Consider the following 20,860-nt stretch of genomic DNA (forward strand, 5'->3'; position numbering starts at 1 on the left):
ATAGTTTTTGAAAACGATGAAAAAGGTAATTCACATACGCATCAAGAGGAGGAGGACGAGAAGCCAGTTGATCACGCAGTTTAGGTGCTGGTAGAGATGAGGATGCGGGCAGGGAGGAAAGTTGTACCTCGGCGCCCCTACACACCAGTCAACAGCAACCATGTGGACAACAACCAAGACCGCGGGCACCGACCGTCGGAGTGGTTATGCATACCGCGAGACCTCGATCAGTGACCAGACTTCACAGGTGGGCGTTCTTCCGAGCTGGACGTCGATTTTATCCTGCGTTTCCAGAGATTCCATGCACACCAGGTTTCCAGGAGAAGATTTTATGGCCGGGAAGGGGAAACAGCAGCAAGGTTCTGCAGAGAGTAACTTCATGCCCCACATTCAGAAAGGAGGGACTGGAGAGGGGGGGGGGGGGGGTTGCTATAGCGACGTATTACAGTGATGTGTGGATGGTCGAGAGTCGACAGTAGTCCAGAGACGGTATTGAGGTGGCCAAGGAGTGAAAACAGCCAACACAGAAAATGCGGTTTCACGAAGGTAGGGTAGCATACGTAATATTCTTGTTTCCAGTGCAGAAAACTCATCAATCCACCTGCCCAAAATTCAAGGAGCGATTTATTACTAAATTGTATTTTGATTTCCCCCCTTGCCATGAACTCCATGAAAACTACTACTTCGGCAGTTCAGAGAACTTCGGAGTATTTTCGCGCGCTACCTGTAAGACAGACCAATAGAGAGCCATCGATTTTGGTTTTGTCAATGTAGTGGACCTTACTGCTATCGTATCAGAAAAAGCGTCGGGAGGATGAGTGCCGGGGAGGAGAGGGGCAAGAAAATTGTGACGAAAATTGGGTCGCGAATACTAAAAGGTTGAGAAACTGTGTTACAGCGAAATTTCAGGCTGATATCTGTAGCCTGGAAACTGCTTTAGGTAACACGCTGTAATAAAACGTCGTTCAGCAGACACATGTGATAGATTCGATCGTCATCGCCAGGTGTTACGGTGGGCCGCATTTAATAATGCCGTCATTATTACAGCGGTTGTCATCAGCATCAGGTGCAATCAATACATCTTCGTGCGCGCCGCTCGCTGCCGTTCGCGCTGGTGCAAACGAAATCCGCTAGATGGCAGGACGGGCAAGTGGCCGCGGTGATGCCGCCAGCGTCGTTTCTTCAGTCGGACGCTCGATGCGAAGCTGTGAAGTGGGAGACGGGGTGTAGGCGCTGTTAAGACGAGCGCAACATGTCGAAACGAGGGCTGCCTCTGGTCCTTGTGGCCTACCTTCTTGGCGTTCTTACCACCAGACATGCTGCCGGCTATAAAGTCGAGAAGTATCCTCTCCTAATGCCGAACGTCTCGCCGAAAACGGTAAGTGTACACTACAGTGCTTGTGGTGGGGGAAGTCCGTTGACAGCTGTTTCCCACCTGCCAGGTGGTAAGAGGCGAAGAGGGAGAGTCTATTCGCTTGAGTGCTCTTTCAGGTATTCAGGAACTCATTGCAGCAAATTGTTAAAATGCAGAATACCGAGAACGCTTACCATATGTCGCCGAAACGAGGGTAACATTTCAGTTCACTCGCCCTAGTGTTTTTGAAGCGATACAGCAAATGACTGGAACTAAATCATACATTCATCACTACGATTGTGGAACACATGCAGATCATCATTGCTGTTATCTCGTACGCGTTGACATTACAGATTTAAGTGTGGAGCATTGGCGTCTCGAACTCATGTTGTTACTCCACTTTCAAAGTTGAGAACTTGTTAGCTGGAATTTTCGAAATCTGCCACTTCCAAGGACCACTCGTCTCATTGCAGGATTAGACTGCAAAGACCCTTGGAACTTTATAGTGGAATTCTTGCTGACAACGCTCCTATCTCTGCGAGCGGAACTGGAAGCCTTTCACTAATGACATAATTGCAACAGACTTCTGCTGTCGGCATGGAGCTATACTTTGAGAGTCTGTCCAGCATTCAGACGCCTGAATGTGAGCGTGAACAAACAGTTCAAACCTGTTAATTCATCGGACCGCGGAGGATAAACACACTTTATTTATCAGATCTTTTCTCGTAGCACAACTAATGTTAAGCCGCTAAATGTTCCCAACTACCAACATGCCGTTAACTCATTTGTCGTCTTCAGAGTCTAGTATCATCTGGTTAGTGTAGAAAACGTCTTCGGGTGCGATGTTCACGTTTGACACAGAAGTACACACAGATGTAAATGTAACTGTTGAAGAGTTAGATCAAAATGTTTTCTCCCAACTCCAGATGTATCAGATACCGAACTGTGTGGCCAGTGGTTAAGGCATGAAGCGCTTATTTCATATCTCTCTTCAGCCATTCAGATTAAAGTTTTCGTTGTCTCTCGAAATAGGTATGGGTGAACGGCGGGATGGTTCCTTTAAATAGGACGCAACCGTTTTCCCGCCCTATCATTAAGCAGGGGAGGTAATACTCCGCTTTGATAAACATGATGCTGAAAGGAGGCTGAACTGTGTATCTTCTTGTCCTTTAACGAAAGTAACTGCCGTGCTCGGTTACTAGACGCCGACAAACAGCCCATTATTGTGTTTAGTCAGGTCATATAGACAAAGTCTCCATTGTCTGACTTTGGCCTTTCAAAGTGCCATTGACCATATGGTACCGCTGCAGCTACAACTGAAAGCGAATTCCGAAGCAACATACATTCTTGATACATTTGCAGGGGTCAACGGTATCTTCCAAAGACCAAAGCTTACAATAACATGTGTTTTGATAATTTGAAACTCAAGCGCAGCTTCCAACATATGGTTGTAGAGTAGACTAAGATTCCTGTAGTATTTCACTAGGCACAATTCAATGAAAAAGTGAAATGTATATTTTTATCACCGATTTAATATAAATCACAATTTAGCTACGGTTTCGAACAGTACTGCGACGCACTGGACGACCACAGGTAATAGAGGTCTCAAGAACTGCCAGTTGGCATTATTCAGCCGCAGAGGTCTTCGCTAGTGGAGGAAGCCGCCTAGGGTGCATATTCATCTTCAAAAAAATTTCTGCATAGCAACGTTGATTGCTGTTGAAACTCAGTTTTGTGTTAATTTGCATGTAGACGAATCATATGTTACTTAGTTTTTGCGTATCGGTGTCTATTTCAATCTCTTTTCGTACCCATGAAAGGCATTCTTTGTCGCTTTACGAACCGGAGAGACTGAGGATATGGAGCTGCTGTTTGTTCTCGGCACCCATATGAATTGGGGCGCACATGTTCTGTGTGAAGGGAAGTTGCAAAACAGGGGAAGCGCTTTACCATCTGAGCTATCCGAGGACAACTAACGGAACAGTTGAAAGCTCAATCTACCAATAATCTGCATCTACATATATACTCCGCAAGCCACCAAGCGGTGTGTGGCGGACGGCACAATTCGCGCCAAAGTCGTATTTCCCCCCGTCTGTTCCACTCGCGGATCGCGCGAGGGAGTTGACTGTCTGAACGCCTCAGTACGAGATCTAATTTCCCTTATCTTTGAATAGTGATCATCGCGCGATTTTAAAGTTGGTGGTCATCCTCGGCGAAGATCGCATTTCGGAATTTGGCGAGCACCCCCTTCCGTTTAGCGCGCCGTCTATCTGCAAGTGTGTCGCACTTCAAACTTTCTATGAGATTTGTAACGCTGTCGCGATGGCTAAATGTACCAGTCACGAATGTTGCCGCTCTTCTTTGGACCTTCTCAATCTCTTGAATCAGACCCAACTGGTAAGGTTCCATACAGACGGACAATACTCTAAGACATGACGGACTAACGTATTGTAATACTCACCATATTGTCCAAGCTGCACAAATGCTGTTGCATGGCATACCAGAGGAGCATGTATGGCAAAAGAAACCGCCCAGAGAAAGTTTTATACCACGTACATGAACTACATACTTTGCGAGTTTTTAAAAATCTTTTTCAGTACTCATTTGACTACAACAAATCAGTAGCTATGGTTACCTGTGGAATTCAGGGAAAAGTAAATCTGCTTTCTCAGTGTGAATCGGTACAGCTTGCTGTGTCCCAGGGCGTGAAGGAGATACTGCGGCTTGAGTACGCTGGTCGATCTATTAACATGCCTGGAAGGGTAATTCAAAGCTTGGAGCTTGGACGCATTGTCACTTTGTGCCGACCAGGACTGTCGGGACGGGAAGCTGCCTGCCGAACTGTCTTGTTTGAAACAGTCTGCTGCTATCTTGAGCCTCGTAGTAGTTGCCTATGGTCAACACCAACTGTCTGCCGCCAACTACGAATTATGGCCCCTAGGTTCCCCAGGTAGAACTCAACAGAACTGTGCCTTTCCTTCCAGGTGGCAACTGAGACGACATCATCGAACAACACAGTACCCAACAATATCTACGCGAAGCTAACGTGTTGATACTGGTGTTTGTAAAGGCCCCCTACAAACGCACCAACGGATCGACAAACTGGACGTCTGAAGCACCTTCACCAGCCGACCGACCAACTTACGTTGTTGGGATGTCGGTCGGGTAGGACCACCCGACAGCCACCCACCAACTCCACTCGACCTCTGACCACACCTTACCCAACAAATTGAGCTGTGTGTAGCGCCTTCGTGCCAACCGCCCGACCAAAGTTCGTCTTATGTCAATGCGCGCAGGATTGAATGCCATTTTAATATACACGGCTGGAGATATTTATAGCCTGGTCTAAACGTAACGTTTTGTCGTTAGTCTTGCATGATCTTGTAAGACTGACACAAACCGCGCAGCTAAACCATTCAAACTTCCGCTCAGTTTTTTGCTTAGTCGTTCCGAAATCATCATGGAGAAAACACTGCTAGTGACGACAGCTGCACAGTGTGTTCTTAAACTGAACAAGAAGAGAAAGTCTGTACTTCATTCACGATGATCCCGAGATTCGTTATTGAAGAGAGACATTCTCCCACGTGAATTTTCTCCGAGAAGTACGGAAGGTACACGAACGCGTAATTACTTACGAAGGGACATAGAAACATGCTGTAAACCGTTAATATTGGATCCTGCCCACTCGCGTAATATAGGGTGTCTAGGAAGCTGTTTTCTCGGATAGCTAGATAACAAATCAAGCAAATCATATTAATGGAATTTATTACAGTAAATTGAATTGTCAATGCCGGCCCCTGTGGCCGAGAGGTTCTAGGCGCTTCAGTACGGAACCGCGCTGCTGCTACGGTCGCATGTTCGAATCCTGCCTCGGGCATGGATGTGTGTGATGTCCTTAGGTTAGTTAGGTTTACGTAGTTCTAAGTTTAGGGGACTGATGACCTCAGATGTGAAGTTCCATAGTGCTTAGAGCCATTTGAATTGACAATACTTAACTTTGCCTTTTTACAAAGAGGGGTCGCAAGCAATTGGCGACATGCAAATAATCAAAGTCCTTCGATGCGTACAGTTTCCATGCAAGCAATTAATACAGATCACAAGTCACGTGTAAATCGTTTGGATCACGGCTCGTCTTCTAGTGCGGCTGAGGTTAGCTGGAGCGGCGCTAATATTCTCTTCGTATAGGGACCACTCCTGCCGTGGTGTCGTCCTAGTCAGCGTACTATTGGCTGACGTCGTCTCACAGCCTTCTCTGCTGTTACGGTCTTGATCTTCGTGACGGCGCTTGGCGCTTGTCGTTACGCCGGAACAAGAAAATGGTTCAAATGGGTCTAAGCACTATGGGACTTAACATCTGAGGTCATCAGTCCCCTGACCTGCGACCGTAGCAGCAGCGCGGTTCCGGACTGAACCACCTAGAACCGCTTGGCCACAACGGCCGGCTTACGCCGGAGCAGTTAGCGCTTGTAACCCCAGAGATTGAAAAGGAAGACAGTGTCATGAGGGCGTCTATCAGCTCCCACGAGAGACCCACAACAACGCTTAGGTTTTTAGCGACTGGCAGGAACTGCAAGGACCTGAAATTTACAACTATCGATTTCTAAACTAGCTTTGAGCCGCATCATGCCGGAAGCCCGTGTAGCTATACCTCTTGTCTGTTGTACAATCAAGTATTCGATAAAAATATTCCAAAATTTAAAGACGTCTGTACTGCCATTCGACTTTCTCTTATGGTGAACCAAACCGATTGGTAAATTCATATCGCACTTTCGTGGTTGGTGACGCCAATTATATGTGTTTAGGAGTTCTAGTTGTACGTTTGTTTCTGCCTTATCGTTGACACACAGTAGACTGGCAGCGGAGCTAGGTTTGAGCGATAAGACTGACGTGATACTATATGTACAGCCTTGTCGGTAGTCTTCTACGTATACGAAGCCACAGCCCATCAGTCTTTCAGACTTCATTCAGTTCATATAAGACTCTCAAACTTCCGTCGACTCGTAACGTTTTATTTGACAAATCTGGCACGATCATGCAGGACTGACGACAAAGCGGTGCGCGAGGACCAGGCTTGAAAGTTGCAGACGTATATGGGACACGTCGTGCGAGGAGTATGGTACAGAGGTGCAAGAAACGAAGCATGTGTTTTATTTTTTGACGAATCCATGAAGGTTTCATGTGGCATATAGAGTAAAAGAAACATTTTTATGAATAAAAGCCCGTCGCCAAACCTTATTTCGGTTTTTGGGTTTTATTTCCGATACTTATCGGAAATGAAAGATGAAAATCGAAATAGACAGATTAGAAATCCTTCGTTACAGCAAAGATATAGGATTATACCGTTGCCGTCTGTCTGTTGTAGAATTAAGGAACATATTTTATGCTCAAGTATTATAACGTTTTTGAAGAACGAAAACCTCTTCTATCAAAATAAACATAGATTACGCAACCAGAGTTTTACGAAATTCAGCTTGCTCTGTTCCTCCATGAAATCCATAGCGCGGTAGACAACGGCGCTTAGGTTGAAATGCACTTCACACCGTCCCGCCGTTTAGTGGAAAAATACGAACATGCCGAGTACAGGACGTGATTTGCGACTAGGTTCAATACTTCCTAACAGATAGAATTAAACATGTCGCTGTGAACGGAACAAAAACCAAGTATGTAATTTCCTTCGTACTCCAAGGAAGCGTGATAAGACTGTTACTGCTTACAATGTATACAGACAGGGTGGTCCATTGATCGTGAACGGGCCAAATATCTCAGGAAATAAGCCTCAAACGAAAAAACTACAAAGAACGAAACTCGTCTAGCTTGAAGGGAGAAACCAGATGGCGCTATGGTTGGACCGCTAGATGGCGCTGCCATAGGTCAAACGGATATAAATTGCGTTTTTTAAAGTACGAACCCCCATTTTTATTACATATTCGTGTAGTACGTAAAGAAATATGAATGTTTTAGTTGGACCACTTTTTTCGCTTTGTGATAGATGGCGCTGTAATAGTCACAAACATATGGCTCACAATTTTAGACGAACAGTTGGTAACAGGTAGGTTTTTTAAATTAAAATACAGAACGTAGGTACGTATGAACATTTTATTTCGGTTGTTCCAATGTGATACATGTACCTTTGCGAACTTATCATTTCTGAGAACGCATGCTGTTACAGCGTGATTACCTGTAAATACCACATTAATGCAATAACTGCTCAAAATGATGTCCGTCAACCTCAAAGCATTTGGCAATACGAGTAACGACATTCCTCTCAACAGCGAGAAGTTCGCCTTCCGTAATGTTCGCACATGCGTTGACAATGCGCTGACGCGTGTTGTCAGGCGTTATCGGTGGATCACGATAACAAATATCCTTCAACTTTCCCCACAGAAAGAAATCCGGGGACGTCAGATCCAGTGAACGTGCGGGCCATGGTATGGTGCTTCGACGGCCAATCCACCTGTCATGAAATATGCTATTTAATACCGCTTCAACCGCACGCGAGCTATGTGCCGGACAAAATCGTTCAAATGGCTCTGAGCACTATGGGACTCAACTGCTGAGGTCATCAGTCCCCTAGAACGTAGAACTACTTAAACCTAACTAACCTAAGGACATCACACACATCCATACCCGAGGCAGCATTCGAACCCGCGGTCGCGCGGTTCCAGACTGTAGCACCTAGAACCGCTCGGCCACCCCGGCCAAGCACCTACAGAGAACTGATGAATAATGCAGGGACGGGCATTGGATCTTGAACGTAAATAAATGTAACATATTGCACATACATAGAGGAAATCTACTACTGCGTAACTACGCTATTGATGACAAATTGCTGCTAACAGTATCTACCGTAAAATATCGAGGGGTAACTATCCTAAGTCGAATGGCCACATTAAGACAAATAGCAGCAAAAGCGGATGCCAGACTGTGATTCATAGGAAGAATGTTAAGGAAATGTACCTCACCCTCTACGAGGTGGCTTACAAGGCGCTTGTTCGAACGATTCTCGATTATTGTTTATCGATATGGGATCCTTACCTCGTAGGACGGACAGAAGAGGTGAAGACTCGACGAAGTCCGGTACGTTTCGCCGTGTGTCGTTTAGTCGGCGCGAGAATGTTACACAGATGTTCGACAAACTCCAGTTCCAGACGTTGCAAGAGGCGCTGTGGATTACAGGGAAATCTCCTATTCAGATTTCGAGAAAATACTTTCCGGGAAGTGGCGGGCAACTGATTATTTCCTCCCACATACATCTTGCGAAATGACCACAACGAGAAAAGACATCATCTTTACGCCAAAGACTGTTACAAGTTTTTATTACACTATTGCAATTTCGGCCTTAGGCCATTATCAAGTGCTGATATTATGGCTTTAAGCCATGTTAACGTTATGTAAGCTGACATGTCTTAAAGCCATAACATCAGCAGTTGATAATGGCGTCCGCAGCTCGTGGTCTCGCGGTCGCGTTCTCGCTCCCGGGTTCGATTCCCGGAGGAGTCAGGGATTTTCACCTTGCTCGAGATGACTGGGTGTCTGTGTCGTCCTCATCATTTCATCATCCTTCATGAAAATGGCGAGATTGGACTGAGCAATGGTTGGGTAGTTGTACGGGCGCTGATAACCGCGTAGTTGAGCGCCTCACAAACCAAACATCATCATCATCACTGATAATTGCCTAAGGCCGAAAATGCAATAGTGTAATAAAAACTTACAGCAGTCACTGGCGTAAGATGATGTCCTTCAAAAAAAAAATTATGACTGTGAATCCCAGCTACAATAAGTGTACACATCGAGAAAATTGGAGAAATTTGAACTAATATCGAAGCTTACCATCTGTCATTCTGTCCATTTGCTCTTTGGGAGTGGAACATGGAAGGGGGGATCAGTCAGTGGTGCCATAAGTACCCTCGACCACTAGACGCCAGGTGGCTTGCAGAATATTGATGTAGATGCTAAATTATATTGCGCGCGCGCGGTCTGAACTTGAAATGACCCTTCAAGCCAGGCTGACAATCTGAACAGCGTACGCAAGCCACGCTGCCCTTTCACAATTTACAACACTGAGAAAACATGTTTGCCTGCGGTCAAACAGTACCAGAGAAAGAGGTTACGCATCTCATGAGGTTCGTCGAAAAAGTTGTGAGCAGTATGTCAAGGAGTTCAGTTAAACGTACACTGTCACGGAGCGACGTTTTCGTTATGGAATCAGTACCCAGGTTGGGACGAGAGATTTCTCTGCCATCTTTTCTGGATTTCAAGACCAGCAAAGTATAACTGAAAGCCTCCGTGGAGGTTAGCGAAATAAGTGAGGAATTATAGCAGATGCATCATAATTTTTTACATGTGGCCTCCACTAGCATAATCAGTTCTGACATTCAGACAGGAGCTGTTTTAAAGAAACGCGAGCATGAATTGCAAATGAAGGAAAGCCGGTTGAAAATAGTGTCTTCGCATGATTCTTCCTGTGTGCCATCTCAAAGACTGTGTCGCCTTCTTATCACGCTGCTGATGTATTTCGCTGGATTCGTACCTTCCTGCTCTTTATTCTTCGACAGGATAGCGGTTTAATATACCGGGTAGTTATACACTACTGGCCATTAAAATTGCTACACCAAGAAGATGACGTGCTACAGACGCGAAATTTAACCGACAGCAAGAAGATGCTGTGAAATGCAAATGATTAGCTTTTCAGAGCATTCACACAAGGTTGGCGCCAGTGGCGTCCCCTACAACGTGCTGACATGAGGAAAGTTTCCAACCAATTTCTCATACACAAATAGCAGTTGACCGGCGTTGCCTGGTGAAACGTTGTTGTGATGCCTCGTGTAAGGAGGAGAAATGCGTACCATCACGTTTCCGACTTTGATAAAGGTCGGATTGTAGCCTAGCGCGATTGCGGTTTATCGTATCACGACATTGCTGCTCGCGTTGGTCGAGATACAATGACTGTTAGCAGAATATGGAATCGGTGGGTTCAGGAGGGTAATACGGAACGCCGTGCTGGATCCCAACGGCCTCGTATCACTAGCAATCGAGATGACAGGCATCTTAGCCTGCATGGCTGTAACGGACCGTGCAGCCACGTCTCGATCCCTCAGTCAACAGATGTAGACGTTTGCAAGACAACAACCATCTGCACGAACAGTTCGACGACGTTTGCAGCAGCACGGACTATCAGCCCGGAGACCATGGCTGCGGTTACCCTGGACGCTGCATTACAGACAGGAGCGCCTGCGATGGTGTACTCAACGACGAACCTGGGTGCACGAATGGCAAAACTTCATTTTTTTTTTCAGATGTATCCAGGTTCTGTTTACAGCATCATGATGGTAACATCCGTGTTTGATGACATCACGGTGAACGCACATTGGAAGCATGTATTCGTCATCGCCATACTGGCGTATCACCCGGCGTGATGGTATGGGGTGCCATTGGTTACACGTCTCGGTCACCTCTTGTTCGCGTTGACGGCACTTTGAACAGTGGACATTACATTTCAGATGTGTTACGACCCGTGGCTCTACCCTTGATTCGATCCCTGCGAAACCTTACATTTCAGCACGATAATGCATGACCACATGTTGCAGGTCCTGTACGGGCCTTTCTGGATACAGAAAATATTCGACTGCTGCCCTGGCCAGCACATTCTCCAGATCTCTCACCAACTGAAAACGTCTGGTCATTAGTGGCCGAGCAACTGGCTCATCACAATACGCCAGTTACTACACTTGATGAACTGTGGTATTGTGTTGAAGCAGCATGGGCAGCTGTACCTGTACACTCCATCCAAGCTCTGTTTGACTCAATGCCCAGGCGTATCAAGGCCATTATTACGGCCAGAGGTGATTGTTCTGGGTACTGATTTCTCAGGATCTATGCACCCAAATTGCGTGAAAATGTAATCACATGTCAGTTCTAATATAATATATTTGTCCAATGAATATCCGTTTATCATCTGCATTTCATCTTGGTGTAGCTATTTTAAAGGCCAGTAGTGTAGTTAAACATTCCCTATTTAATACGTTGCAACACGGAAACTAATCACCGTACGAGGACCAAACTTGTTAGCATTGATGTCAAGGACATGGGGAAGGGAAATAATGCAGAATCAATTCAATTGAAACAATTTTAATGTGCTGCTACAGTACATCATACCATTACATACCGATACCATTACTGCTACAAAAGGGGCGCAGTATGGCGCTCATCAGTGTCCAGAAGAGTCTGAAAGCGCAGGATTGCATTCTGCATAGCAGAACGAAGCATGTACCTAGGTATACTGGTTACCTCTCTCGATACGCTGCGCTTCAGATCAGCACATGTGTGAATGTTCCCCTGGGAAACCCTGTCCTTCAGATAGCCCCACAACCAGAAACCACAGCGAGTGAGATCAGGTAATAGTAACGGCCAAAGAATTTGGAAACGATCGGCTGATAATTCGAACGCTTCAAAAATGGTTCAAATGGCTCTGAGCACTATGGGACTTAACATCTATGGTCATCAGTCCCCTAGAACTTAGAACTACTTAAACCTAACTAACCTAAGGACATCACACACGTCCATGCCCGAGGCAGGATTCGAACCTGCGACCGTGGCAGTCGCGCGGCTCCGGACTGAGCGCCTAGAACCGCTAGACCACCGCGGCCGGCTCGAATGTTTCCAAATGTGTTTGGGAGAAGCAGAGGAACTTCACAAGCGAAGTGCGGTGGGGCCCCATCTTACATGAAAACTGTTGCATTCAACAGTAACACTGGCCAGTCACACTGAGCGCCAACCTGTTAAAAAAAAATTGGCTAATGATGAAGGTAGCGGTGAAGCCACACCACACGGTGACACGTTCGCCATACAGAGGAACTCCATGCAATGTGACTGGAGGTGAAGATGCCCACACTCGGCAATCCTGTGTGTTCACCTCACCCGTCAGAGAAAAGTGAACTTCTTCTGTCCAGAGGATTGTCCAGGGCCAGCCCTCGTCAACTTCAGTCATTCCAAGAAAGTGGGGAGCGAAGTCAAGACAACGTTGTGCGCCCTGTTGTGCAGGCTGCTGTGCAATATGGATCTAGTACGGATACCATTAGAGAATGGTACGAAACACCTTCCGTACAGTGGACTACTGGACGTTCAACTGTCGTGACGCAGCACGCGCACTGCCTGACGAACGGAAATTGCGCGCAGCGTTGTTTGCCATAGCAACAGCGAGTTCATCAACCACCTATGGTGCAACCGCTCGTCGGCCTCTCCCGGAGAGGCGCCCAGTTATCCAGTTGATTCGAACTTCTTTATCATGCTCCGCACAGCAGGTGGAGAAAGAGGACCATTCCTTGATCCTTTCAGCCGGCGATATTCTCGAAGTGCAGCTGCAGCATTACTGTTGTTTTGATAATAGAGCTTCTACAATAATGCCCTGATCCTTTTGTACAAGCAATGTTGACACGTCAACAAGTACACTACGACTGGTCAAGTTCAAAAATGGTTCAAATGGCTCTGAGCACTATGGGACTTAACTTCTGAGGTCATCAGTCCCCTAGAACTTAGAACTACTTAAGCCTAACTAACCTAAGGACATCACACACATCCATGCCCGAGGCAGGATTCGAATCTGCTACCGTAGCGGTCGCGCGGTTCCAGACTGTAGCGCCTAGAACCGCTCGGAGATACCGACCGGCATTTGTCAAGTGTGTGAGACTATGAATCACGATGACTGATCACGTCACCTAGTGGCCATAGATGGAACTGGACGGTGGCGCGTGGAAATCATGTACCCCATACTCTGGGAATGAATGTTACCAGGTTTGGTTCATGTGCGGTAATTAGTTTCCGTGTTATAACTAATTAAATATGGAAAGTTTAATCATCCATCCGGTACCTGATGCTGTTTACTTGGCGTGCAACTAAACTCCATTCCGTTACCACAAAATTATTTTCATATTTTTATGCAAAACTAATTTCAGGAGAAAAGCCTGACAACCAGTTAATGATGCTATCTTGTGTCGCATACAGTAAAAGCTAATGAGATTTAATACCGAACATCTGATTTCTATTGAACTAGGTGAAGTCCTGAGCGTATATTCCTTCTTGTATCTCACCAATGCCGCTTCATCAAGTAGTAGATACAAAAGCGAAACTGTAAATAAGTAGCTTCTGTTGCTTTTGTTTTATTTTCTGGTAACTTTTTCCACTTGCGCATGGGGCTTTAGAAAATGTTGTTCGCCATTTTTCCTGCTGACGTGTCCTCTCTGAAAAAAGCCGTGCGTGTTTTTCTCTTTCACAAGTGTAGCGAAACGGCATATTGAATACGTTCCAGTAACAGACCGAATACTATGTCGCAACAACAAAGTCCTGTATTCAGTTTCTTGAGTGCATGTGTCATTAATTAGAAATTGTTTGTATTTTCCTTTTTTTGCGTAAGAACCTCCCGGAAAACATTTTTCCCCCACGCGCTTGTATTTAAGAGATGTGTAGCCTTAGCACCGGTGGGGAATTTTTATTGATATACCGCCTCAGCGAGCTACCCCCTATGCTTTCCCCAGACAAAAGGCAACGAAGGAAGATTTGAGTATAACGTCCTGTCGTCATTGAGGCCATTAGGCATGCAGCACAAGCTCGGATTACGAAACGGCGGGGAAGGAAATCGGTCGTGCCATTTCAAAGGAACCATCCCGGCATTTGGCCTTTACCTTAAGCGATTCATGAAAATGACGGAAAACCTAAATCTGGATGGTCCGATGGGGCTTGAACCGCCATCCTTCCGCAAGTGAGTCCAGTGTGCTAACGACGGCGCCACACTCGCTCGATGTTCCCCCATAGTTCGTACGGAATCTGAGATCAGATCTACAATTAGTTGACAGAGCCTTTAAAAATAACGTAAAGCTTCTATGTTTGTCTTTCCAGATCTTCCCAATATTGTGAATGAGTTGCAGTCATGCCTGACAGCATAACAGTAAATACATCACAGAGAATGGTTCGAACTGGACCATTACGCTGTCGAGAAATACCGAGCAGCGATTAAGATTCAGGATTCGCGTCCAGGTGGAACGGATTCAAGTGCCCTCCAGCCATCTGCGTTTAAGTTTCCTTTGATTTCTCTAAATGGATAAACGCGAATCCTGGGATTGTGCATTTGATGACAGGCCGGGTTTCCCTTCCTATCCTTGTGCTGCTATGACTTGATCTCCATCTGTAACGTTCCTCGCTTCCTTATGAATATATCTGCATCTACACTCTGCGGACCTCTGTCGAGTGCATGGTAAACAGTACTTTCAATTGTACCACGTAGTATATTTCTTTCTTCTGTTCTATCCGCGTGTGGAGCACGGGAAGAATGACTGCTTAAATGCCTCTCTGTGGAATGTAATTTCTCTCATGCAAGACATGTTATATTCCATTGGAAAGCTGAGAAAGCGATCTATAAAAGTGTTGTACAACACACTCGATTTCTTTCGATACTTTGCGAGTTATAAGCAATCCTCTTCAGGTTTTGTTAGGTCTATATATGGTGGTAGTATCTGTTCTCGAAAGAACAGTTACCGTGGATGACCATGCAGCTTTGCTAGAAATGAAATGATAATTAAATGGACACCCTAGCTGCAAACAGGCGTTGATGTACTTCATTGGGGACATGTTGAAAATGTGTGCCCCAACCAGGACTCGAACCCGGGATCTCCTGCTTACATGGCAGACGCTCTATCCATCTGAGCCACCGTGGGCACAGAGGATAGTGTGTCTGCAGCGACTTATCCCTTGCACGCTCCCCGTGAGGTCCACATTCCCAACATGTCCACACCACTACATTCGTAGTGCGCCTAATAGATGTTTGCCCATCATACTCATTACTCGTGACAGATTAATCTACCAAGTCCCGTACGAGTTCGAGCATAGCGTGTGCGTTCGCACAAGAAGGTCAATGGCCGGGAAGCCATATTTTAACTATATATGGCGGTAGTATCTGTTCTCGAAAGAACAGTTACCGTGGATGACCATGCAGCTTTGCTAGAAATGAAATGATAATTAAATGGACACCCTAGCTGCAAACAGGCGTTGATGTATTTCATTGGGGACATGTTGAAAATGTGTGTCCCGACCGGGACTCGAACCCGGTGGCTCAGCTGGATAGAGCGTCTGCCATGTAAGCAGGAGATCCCGGGTTCGAGTCCCGGTCGGGGCACACATTTTCAACATGTCCCCAATGAAGTACATCAACGCCTGTTTGCTGCTAGGGTGTCCATTTAATTATCATTTTGTTAGGTTTATCCCCCTCCACCCTTCCCCAATCCCATCAAGAAAAGACCCTCCAGAAATTGTGTAGCGTGCAAACCGAGGAGGAAGAAACCCCGGTTGGCAATTTCAGGGGGCACCAAATTAATGTTCTTGAAGGAAAAAACTTTGTTTCACAAAGCACCTAGCATCCAGCACACGTTGATCTATCGATTGTTCACAAGATTTTGAAATACATCCCTGTTGCTTTCTGAACATTTTCGAACACATTCTAAGTTGATTTCTGAACTAATCGTAAGTTGATTTTTGAATGCATGCATAGTGTACGTGATGTGTCTACCAGGGGAATCTCCGTCGCATCAAGAAATCAAACGCTTACCCGCATGCAAAAGGGGATGCGGCTACTCGAGCTAAGCCGAATAAACCTGAAAGGGCGAATGCCAATCGCTGTTTGTTTATGTGGTTGATTGGGTGTGCGAATGATAAACATTGTTATAACTATTAGTGAAATCCTTAGACTGAGACCACCAGAATGGAAATAAACGACTAACAGAAATTGTTGACACTACTAAGAGCCAGTTGTACAGTTCCGGTCAGCAGCCGCATCAGTTCTGTTCTCGAAATAGCGCGGGAACGCGTTGTACGAACAGGTAATAACATCTAGCGGGAGAATAAACGCGGGATAACTGAGCCGGTGATTCTGGCTGGTTTAGCGAAGTTAACCGGAGAATAAGTTTTGACAATAGCAGGAATAGTTATAGAATTAGTGATGACGAGATCGTTTGTTTGAACGAGGAAGGAGAAGAAACGGGGACGTCATACAGTTTATAAGGAAGAATATGACGATTCCAGATTCATTTAAAAACTTCGTACTACTACTACTTTTCGATCTCATGCTTCAGAAACTGGGGCAAGTAATTGACATGTGAAACTAGTTCCTAAAATAAAACTTGTTGCTTGTAATAGGCCTAATAGGGATTTGATATTGGTATTTCATGAATTATATTCTGTAATGTTTGAAAATTTTTTGAAATTTGTGGTAAGGTCTTATGGGACCAAACTGCTGAGGTCATCGGTCCCTAAGCTTACACACTACTTAATCCAACTTTAACTTACGCTAAGGACAACACACACACACACATGCCCGAGGGAGGACTCGAACCTCCGACGGGGGGAGCCGCGCGGACCGCGACAAGGCGCCCTTAGACCGCGCGGCTACCCCGCGCGGCTCTCTAATGTTATTTGTGTATATGAGGTAGATAAAAATGACCATTTGTGCCAAAACAATCTCGCTTATTTGGCGTTTGTTACAACTGCTGCAATATTAGAAATGCCTATTTCGTTTTATCTAACAGACAGTGTAAAAATAGACTTATTGGAGTCGAGAAACCACACCACTCTTGGTTACTATTAGTATTAACAGCTTTTTCAGTATTAGACAATGACATTTTGATTTTTCATGTAGCAAAACGTTTGACGAACTTTAATAACGTAATAGATCCTTTCGCAGAAAGGAACGCATGCCGCGTAAAGCTTTAGTAACTTTAGACAGAAAAAAATGCTGGGACCTAAGGTTTGGAGAAATGTGTACTGTCATTCTTGTCTCTTGTCTTTACTTTTGTCATGTTTCCTATATTCAATTGTATGCTACATAGAAGAGAAAGTTATTAACTAATAGGTAATAAAGAGTGCAAATTTTCTGAAGAGTTCTTATTCTCCCGGTCACAAATAATCCCACACAGTAGTAATTGTAAGTGTTTCTTAATGTCAAGGAATTTGGATGGTAGTTACGTGGATCACTTCTACTACCCTTCTTGTAGACGGGTGTGACCTGTGCTTTTTTCCAAGAACTGGGCACTGTTTTTTGTTCGAGCCACATGCACTGTAACTGATGTCTAAAAGGTAAACTACGATAACAGTGTAATCGGTACGGTTTTTCGCGGCGTGATGTAATGTTGTAATGCTGAGGTGTGTATGTTAATTGCGGAATCAGATGAAATTAGCTACAAATCCGAAATTGCGATAGTATAGTCAGAAGGAAATAAAATAAATCAGTTGAATCTGTTGTAGACAGAAGTATACACTTGTTTGTAGGCGCCCTGTGTCGATGTTTAGTACGCGGGCAAGTGGGCCTGCTGATAAGAGAGTCACAAGTTGATGACCTGCAACGGGTCCGCATCACTGAGACTAAAAGTTTTGGAACAAGCCCGCCTGATTTCTGTGTCTACAGCGGCGTCTTTCTCTTTAAGTGGGGGGAGATGCGTTGCAACAACACGACATGGGACAGTCTGCCTTAGGCTTTTTAACTGCTGGGTTCTCACGATTTTCAGCATCAGTATAATACAAGAGATTCTGAATTCATATTCCTTTCATACGCGTAATGGCATCCCTGGTGAAGCATTCTGTCTCACAAACTCTCTGCTCCTACACTTCACCCATGTACATAAAGAGCTCATCTAGGCACTTATTCTCCTATAAAATATACATTATAAAATTAATTTAATCTTTTAATGTTATATCTTACCGCGAGGGCATCCATTGTGCTAGGAAAAAATTCGTATGCACCACTTACCGAACGCTTATATGACATAGCATCTCATTAATTAGCACCGCCAATGAAGTGTTCTCCAAGATCCACCAGTAAAAATCACAACCATATTTACAAGAGATAATTAATGAGAAACAAGCGGAATTTATGAAGAATCGTTCAACTACTGACCAGATATTCATATTGAAAGAAACCATATCCAAATATTTGAAGTTCAACCAAACAATGGCAATACTATTTGCTGATTTTAAGAAATCCTCTGACAGTATACCCAGAGATAAGTTGGGGGAGAAAATTCAGATTCTGAATACTGAAGAAGATTATAAATCTTGTGAAAGTGATGCTGAGAGTCTCGAAAGGAGTAGTGAAAATTGGTGGAGAATATTCCAAGGCGTTTGACATAGAAACAGGAGTCAGGCAAGAAGACGGAGTATCACTCATCTTGTTCAACATTGTAATACAGGAAGCGCTGGACGCAACAAGTGAAGCGGAAGAGGGAATTAAAATAGGAACAAAAATAAATGTACAGGCATTTGCAGATGACGTAGCACTAATCGCTGAAAATCCGGATGACCTTAAAATACTGGCAAAAAGACTCTTTCCAAAAGCAAAGGAAGCTGGATTAGAAGCACATGATGAGAAAACAAAATTCATGAAGGTAGAAAGAAATTACAGAACAAAAAGACGGGAAACTCTGCAGTTTGATAACCAAATTTTTCAAGAAGTAGATGAATTTAAATATCTGGGCGTGTAGTAAACAACAAAAACGATGAGAAGCAAGAAATAGAGGCAAGGACCAAAGCTACATCCAGAGCATCATACAAACTACTGTCATCTAAAATTTGTTCAAGAGAAACGAAAGTAAGAATATATAAAACTGTAATCAGACCAGTATTACTATATGGGGCAGAAATGTGGAGAATAGATAAATACACGGAGAGAATGATATAAAAATTTTGAAAATAAAATCCTGCGAAAGATATTTGGACCAATCTGTGAGGGAGAAGAATGGCGGAAAAGAAAGAACAGGGAGCTACACTATGAACAAGATAAAGTTGCGGAACCCAAGACAAGAAGACTAAGGTGGGCCGGCCACGTCTATAGAAGAGAGCAGGGATCTTTTCTGACAGAAGTCTCAGAGAATAAACCGGAAGAACGAAGACCTCTAGGCAGGCCGGAAATGAGATGGAGAGACCATGTTGCCAATGATCTCCAGGTACTGGGAGCAAGGAAAGAAGATGCTGAAGACAGAAGAGGCTACTTGACGAGGCCAAAAACCGACTGCGGTTTCTAGAGCCAGGAGAGTAAGAGAGAGAGCAAGTAAGCAAGCTTCGTAACTTTATTCTTGACAAAACAAAATAAAAAATAAAGTAGTATATTAAGATAGATGTCCAGTAAGCCTTAGTATGAACTCTTTTTACTCGACTTACAGCAGTTGTTAAATAATCTTTAAATAAAAACCTGTTCGTTTTTCACATCACTATAACGTTCGGACTGTTGGCAGTGTAGCACTTGTTTTAATCGTTCATGCCATCTTATATACTCTGAGTTAGAAGGCAGTGTTTGTTTCCAAGCGCGGTCAACTGTTGAGACGGTACAATGCCAGCAGAGGTAATACCAGATCTGATGTACGAGAAGTTGTGATTCATCGTAACGCGAAAGATAAATCATATAGACAAACTGCTCCCACGCTCATCATGAGCAAGAGTGCTGTAGCAGACATCGTCAGATGCTCAAAAACGATGACCGTGTAGACTCTGTGCCTCAAAAGCAGTAATCAAATAAGTAGGATGCACGTGACACGAGGAATTTATTACGAAATATAAAGAAGAATGCTGCACTCAGCGCACCCAAACTAGCAAGTGAGCTAAACGATACTGGAGAGAAGGTACATTCTCAAACGATGCGAAGAGCATTGAAAGATAGCGTGTGCAGTGGAAGAGCGGCTAAGAGGAAACCACATTTGAATGAACAGAATCGAAAGAAGAGATTGGACTTCGTTAAAGAGTTTATTACGAAGGAAGGAAGGTGATGGAACGACGTCATTTTTGCCACCGACAGTAAATTTAACATTTTTACGTCTAGTGGATGAAGATAGTATGGCAGAAGAAGAATTTAAAGCAACAAATGTTAAGCCGACTGTTAGCATGCAAGTGTCAGTATTCTGGTCAGGAGCAGGGCTGTCCATAAATCCGTAAGAGTACGAGGGGGTGGAGATCTCTGCCGAACAGCACGTTGCAAGCCATCCCAGATATTCCCAATAACGTTCATGTCTGGGGAGTTTGGTGGCCAGCCAGAGTGTTCCTGGAGCTACTCTGTAGCAATTGTGGACGTGTGAGGTGTCCCATTGTCCTATTGCAATTGTCCAAGTTCGTCGGAATGCACAATGGACATGAATGGATGCAGGTGATCAAACAGAATGCTTACGTTCGCATCACCTTTCAGTGTCGTATCTAGACGTGTCAGGGATCCCATATCACTCAAACTGCATACGCCCCACATCTGCAGAACCTCCACCAGCTTGAACAGTCCCCTGTTGACATGCTGTGTCCATTGATTCATGAGGCTGTCTCCATACCCGTACACGTCCATCCGCTCGATACAATTTGAAACGAGACGCGTCCGACCAGGCAACATATTTCCAGTCATCAACACTCCAATGTCGGCGTTGACGGGTCCAGGCGAGGCGTAAAGCTTTGTGTCGTGCAGTCATCAAGAGTACATGAGTGGGCCTTCGGCTCCGA

At 44.8% G+C, this 20,860-nt stretch overlaps 1 protein-coding gene and 1 non-coding gene across 2 annotated transcripts in view; both read left to right on the plus strand.

Moving 5' to 3' along the window:
- Window positions 1–1,197: 1,197 nt before the first annotated feature.
- The window catches only part of LOC126483761 (peptidylglycine alpha-hydroxylating monooxygenase), a 222,054-nt gene continuing 202,391 nt past the window's right edge, over window positions 1,198–20,860 (plus strand). Inside the window, exon 1 of the mRNA XM_050106907.1 lies at window positions 1,198–1,378. Coding sequence (XP_049962864.1) covers window positions 1,253–1,378 — 126 coding nt within the window. The 5' untranslated portion in view covers window positions 1,198–1,252. The remainder of the gene's footprint in view (window positions 1,379–20,860) is intronic.
- On the plus strand, window positions 15,445–15,518 carry Trnat-ugu (transfer RNA threonine (anticodon UGU)). Its single transcript has one exon. It is a non-coding gene; the product is annotated as a tRNA-Thr (tRNA).

This window comes from Schistocerca serialis, chromosome 6 (genome assembly GCF_023864345.2).
Source record: "Schistocerca serialis cubense isolate TAMUIC-IGC-003099 chromosome 6, iqSchSeri2.2, whole genome shotgun sequence".
NCBI classification, from domain to species: Eukaryota; Metazoa; Arthropoda; class Insecta; order Orthoptera; family Acrididae; genus Schistocerca; species Schistocerca serialis.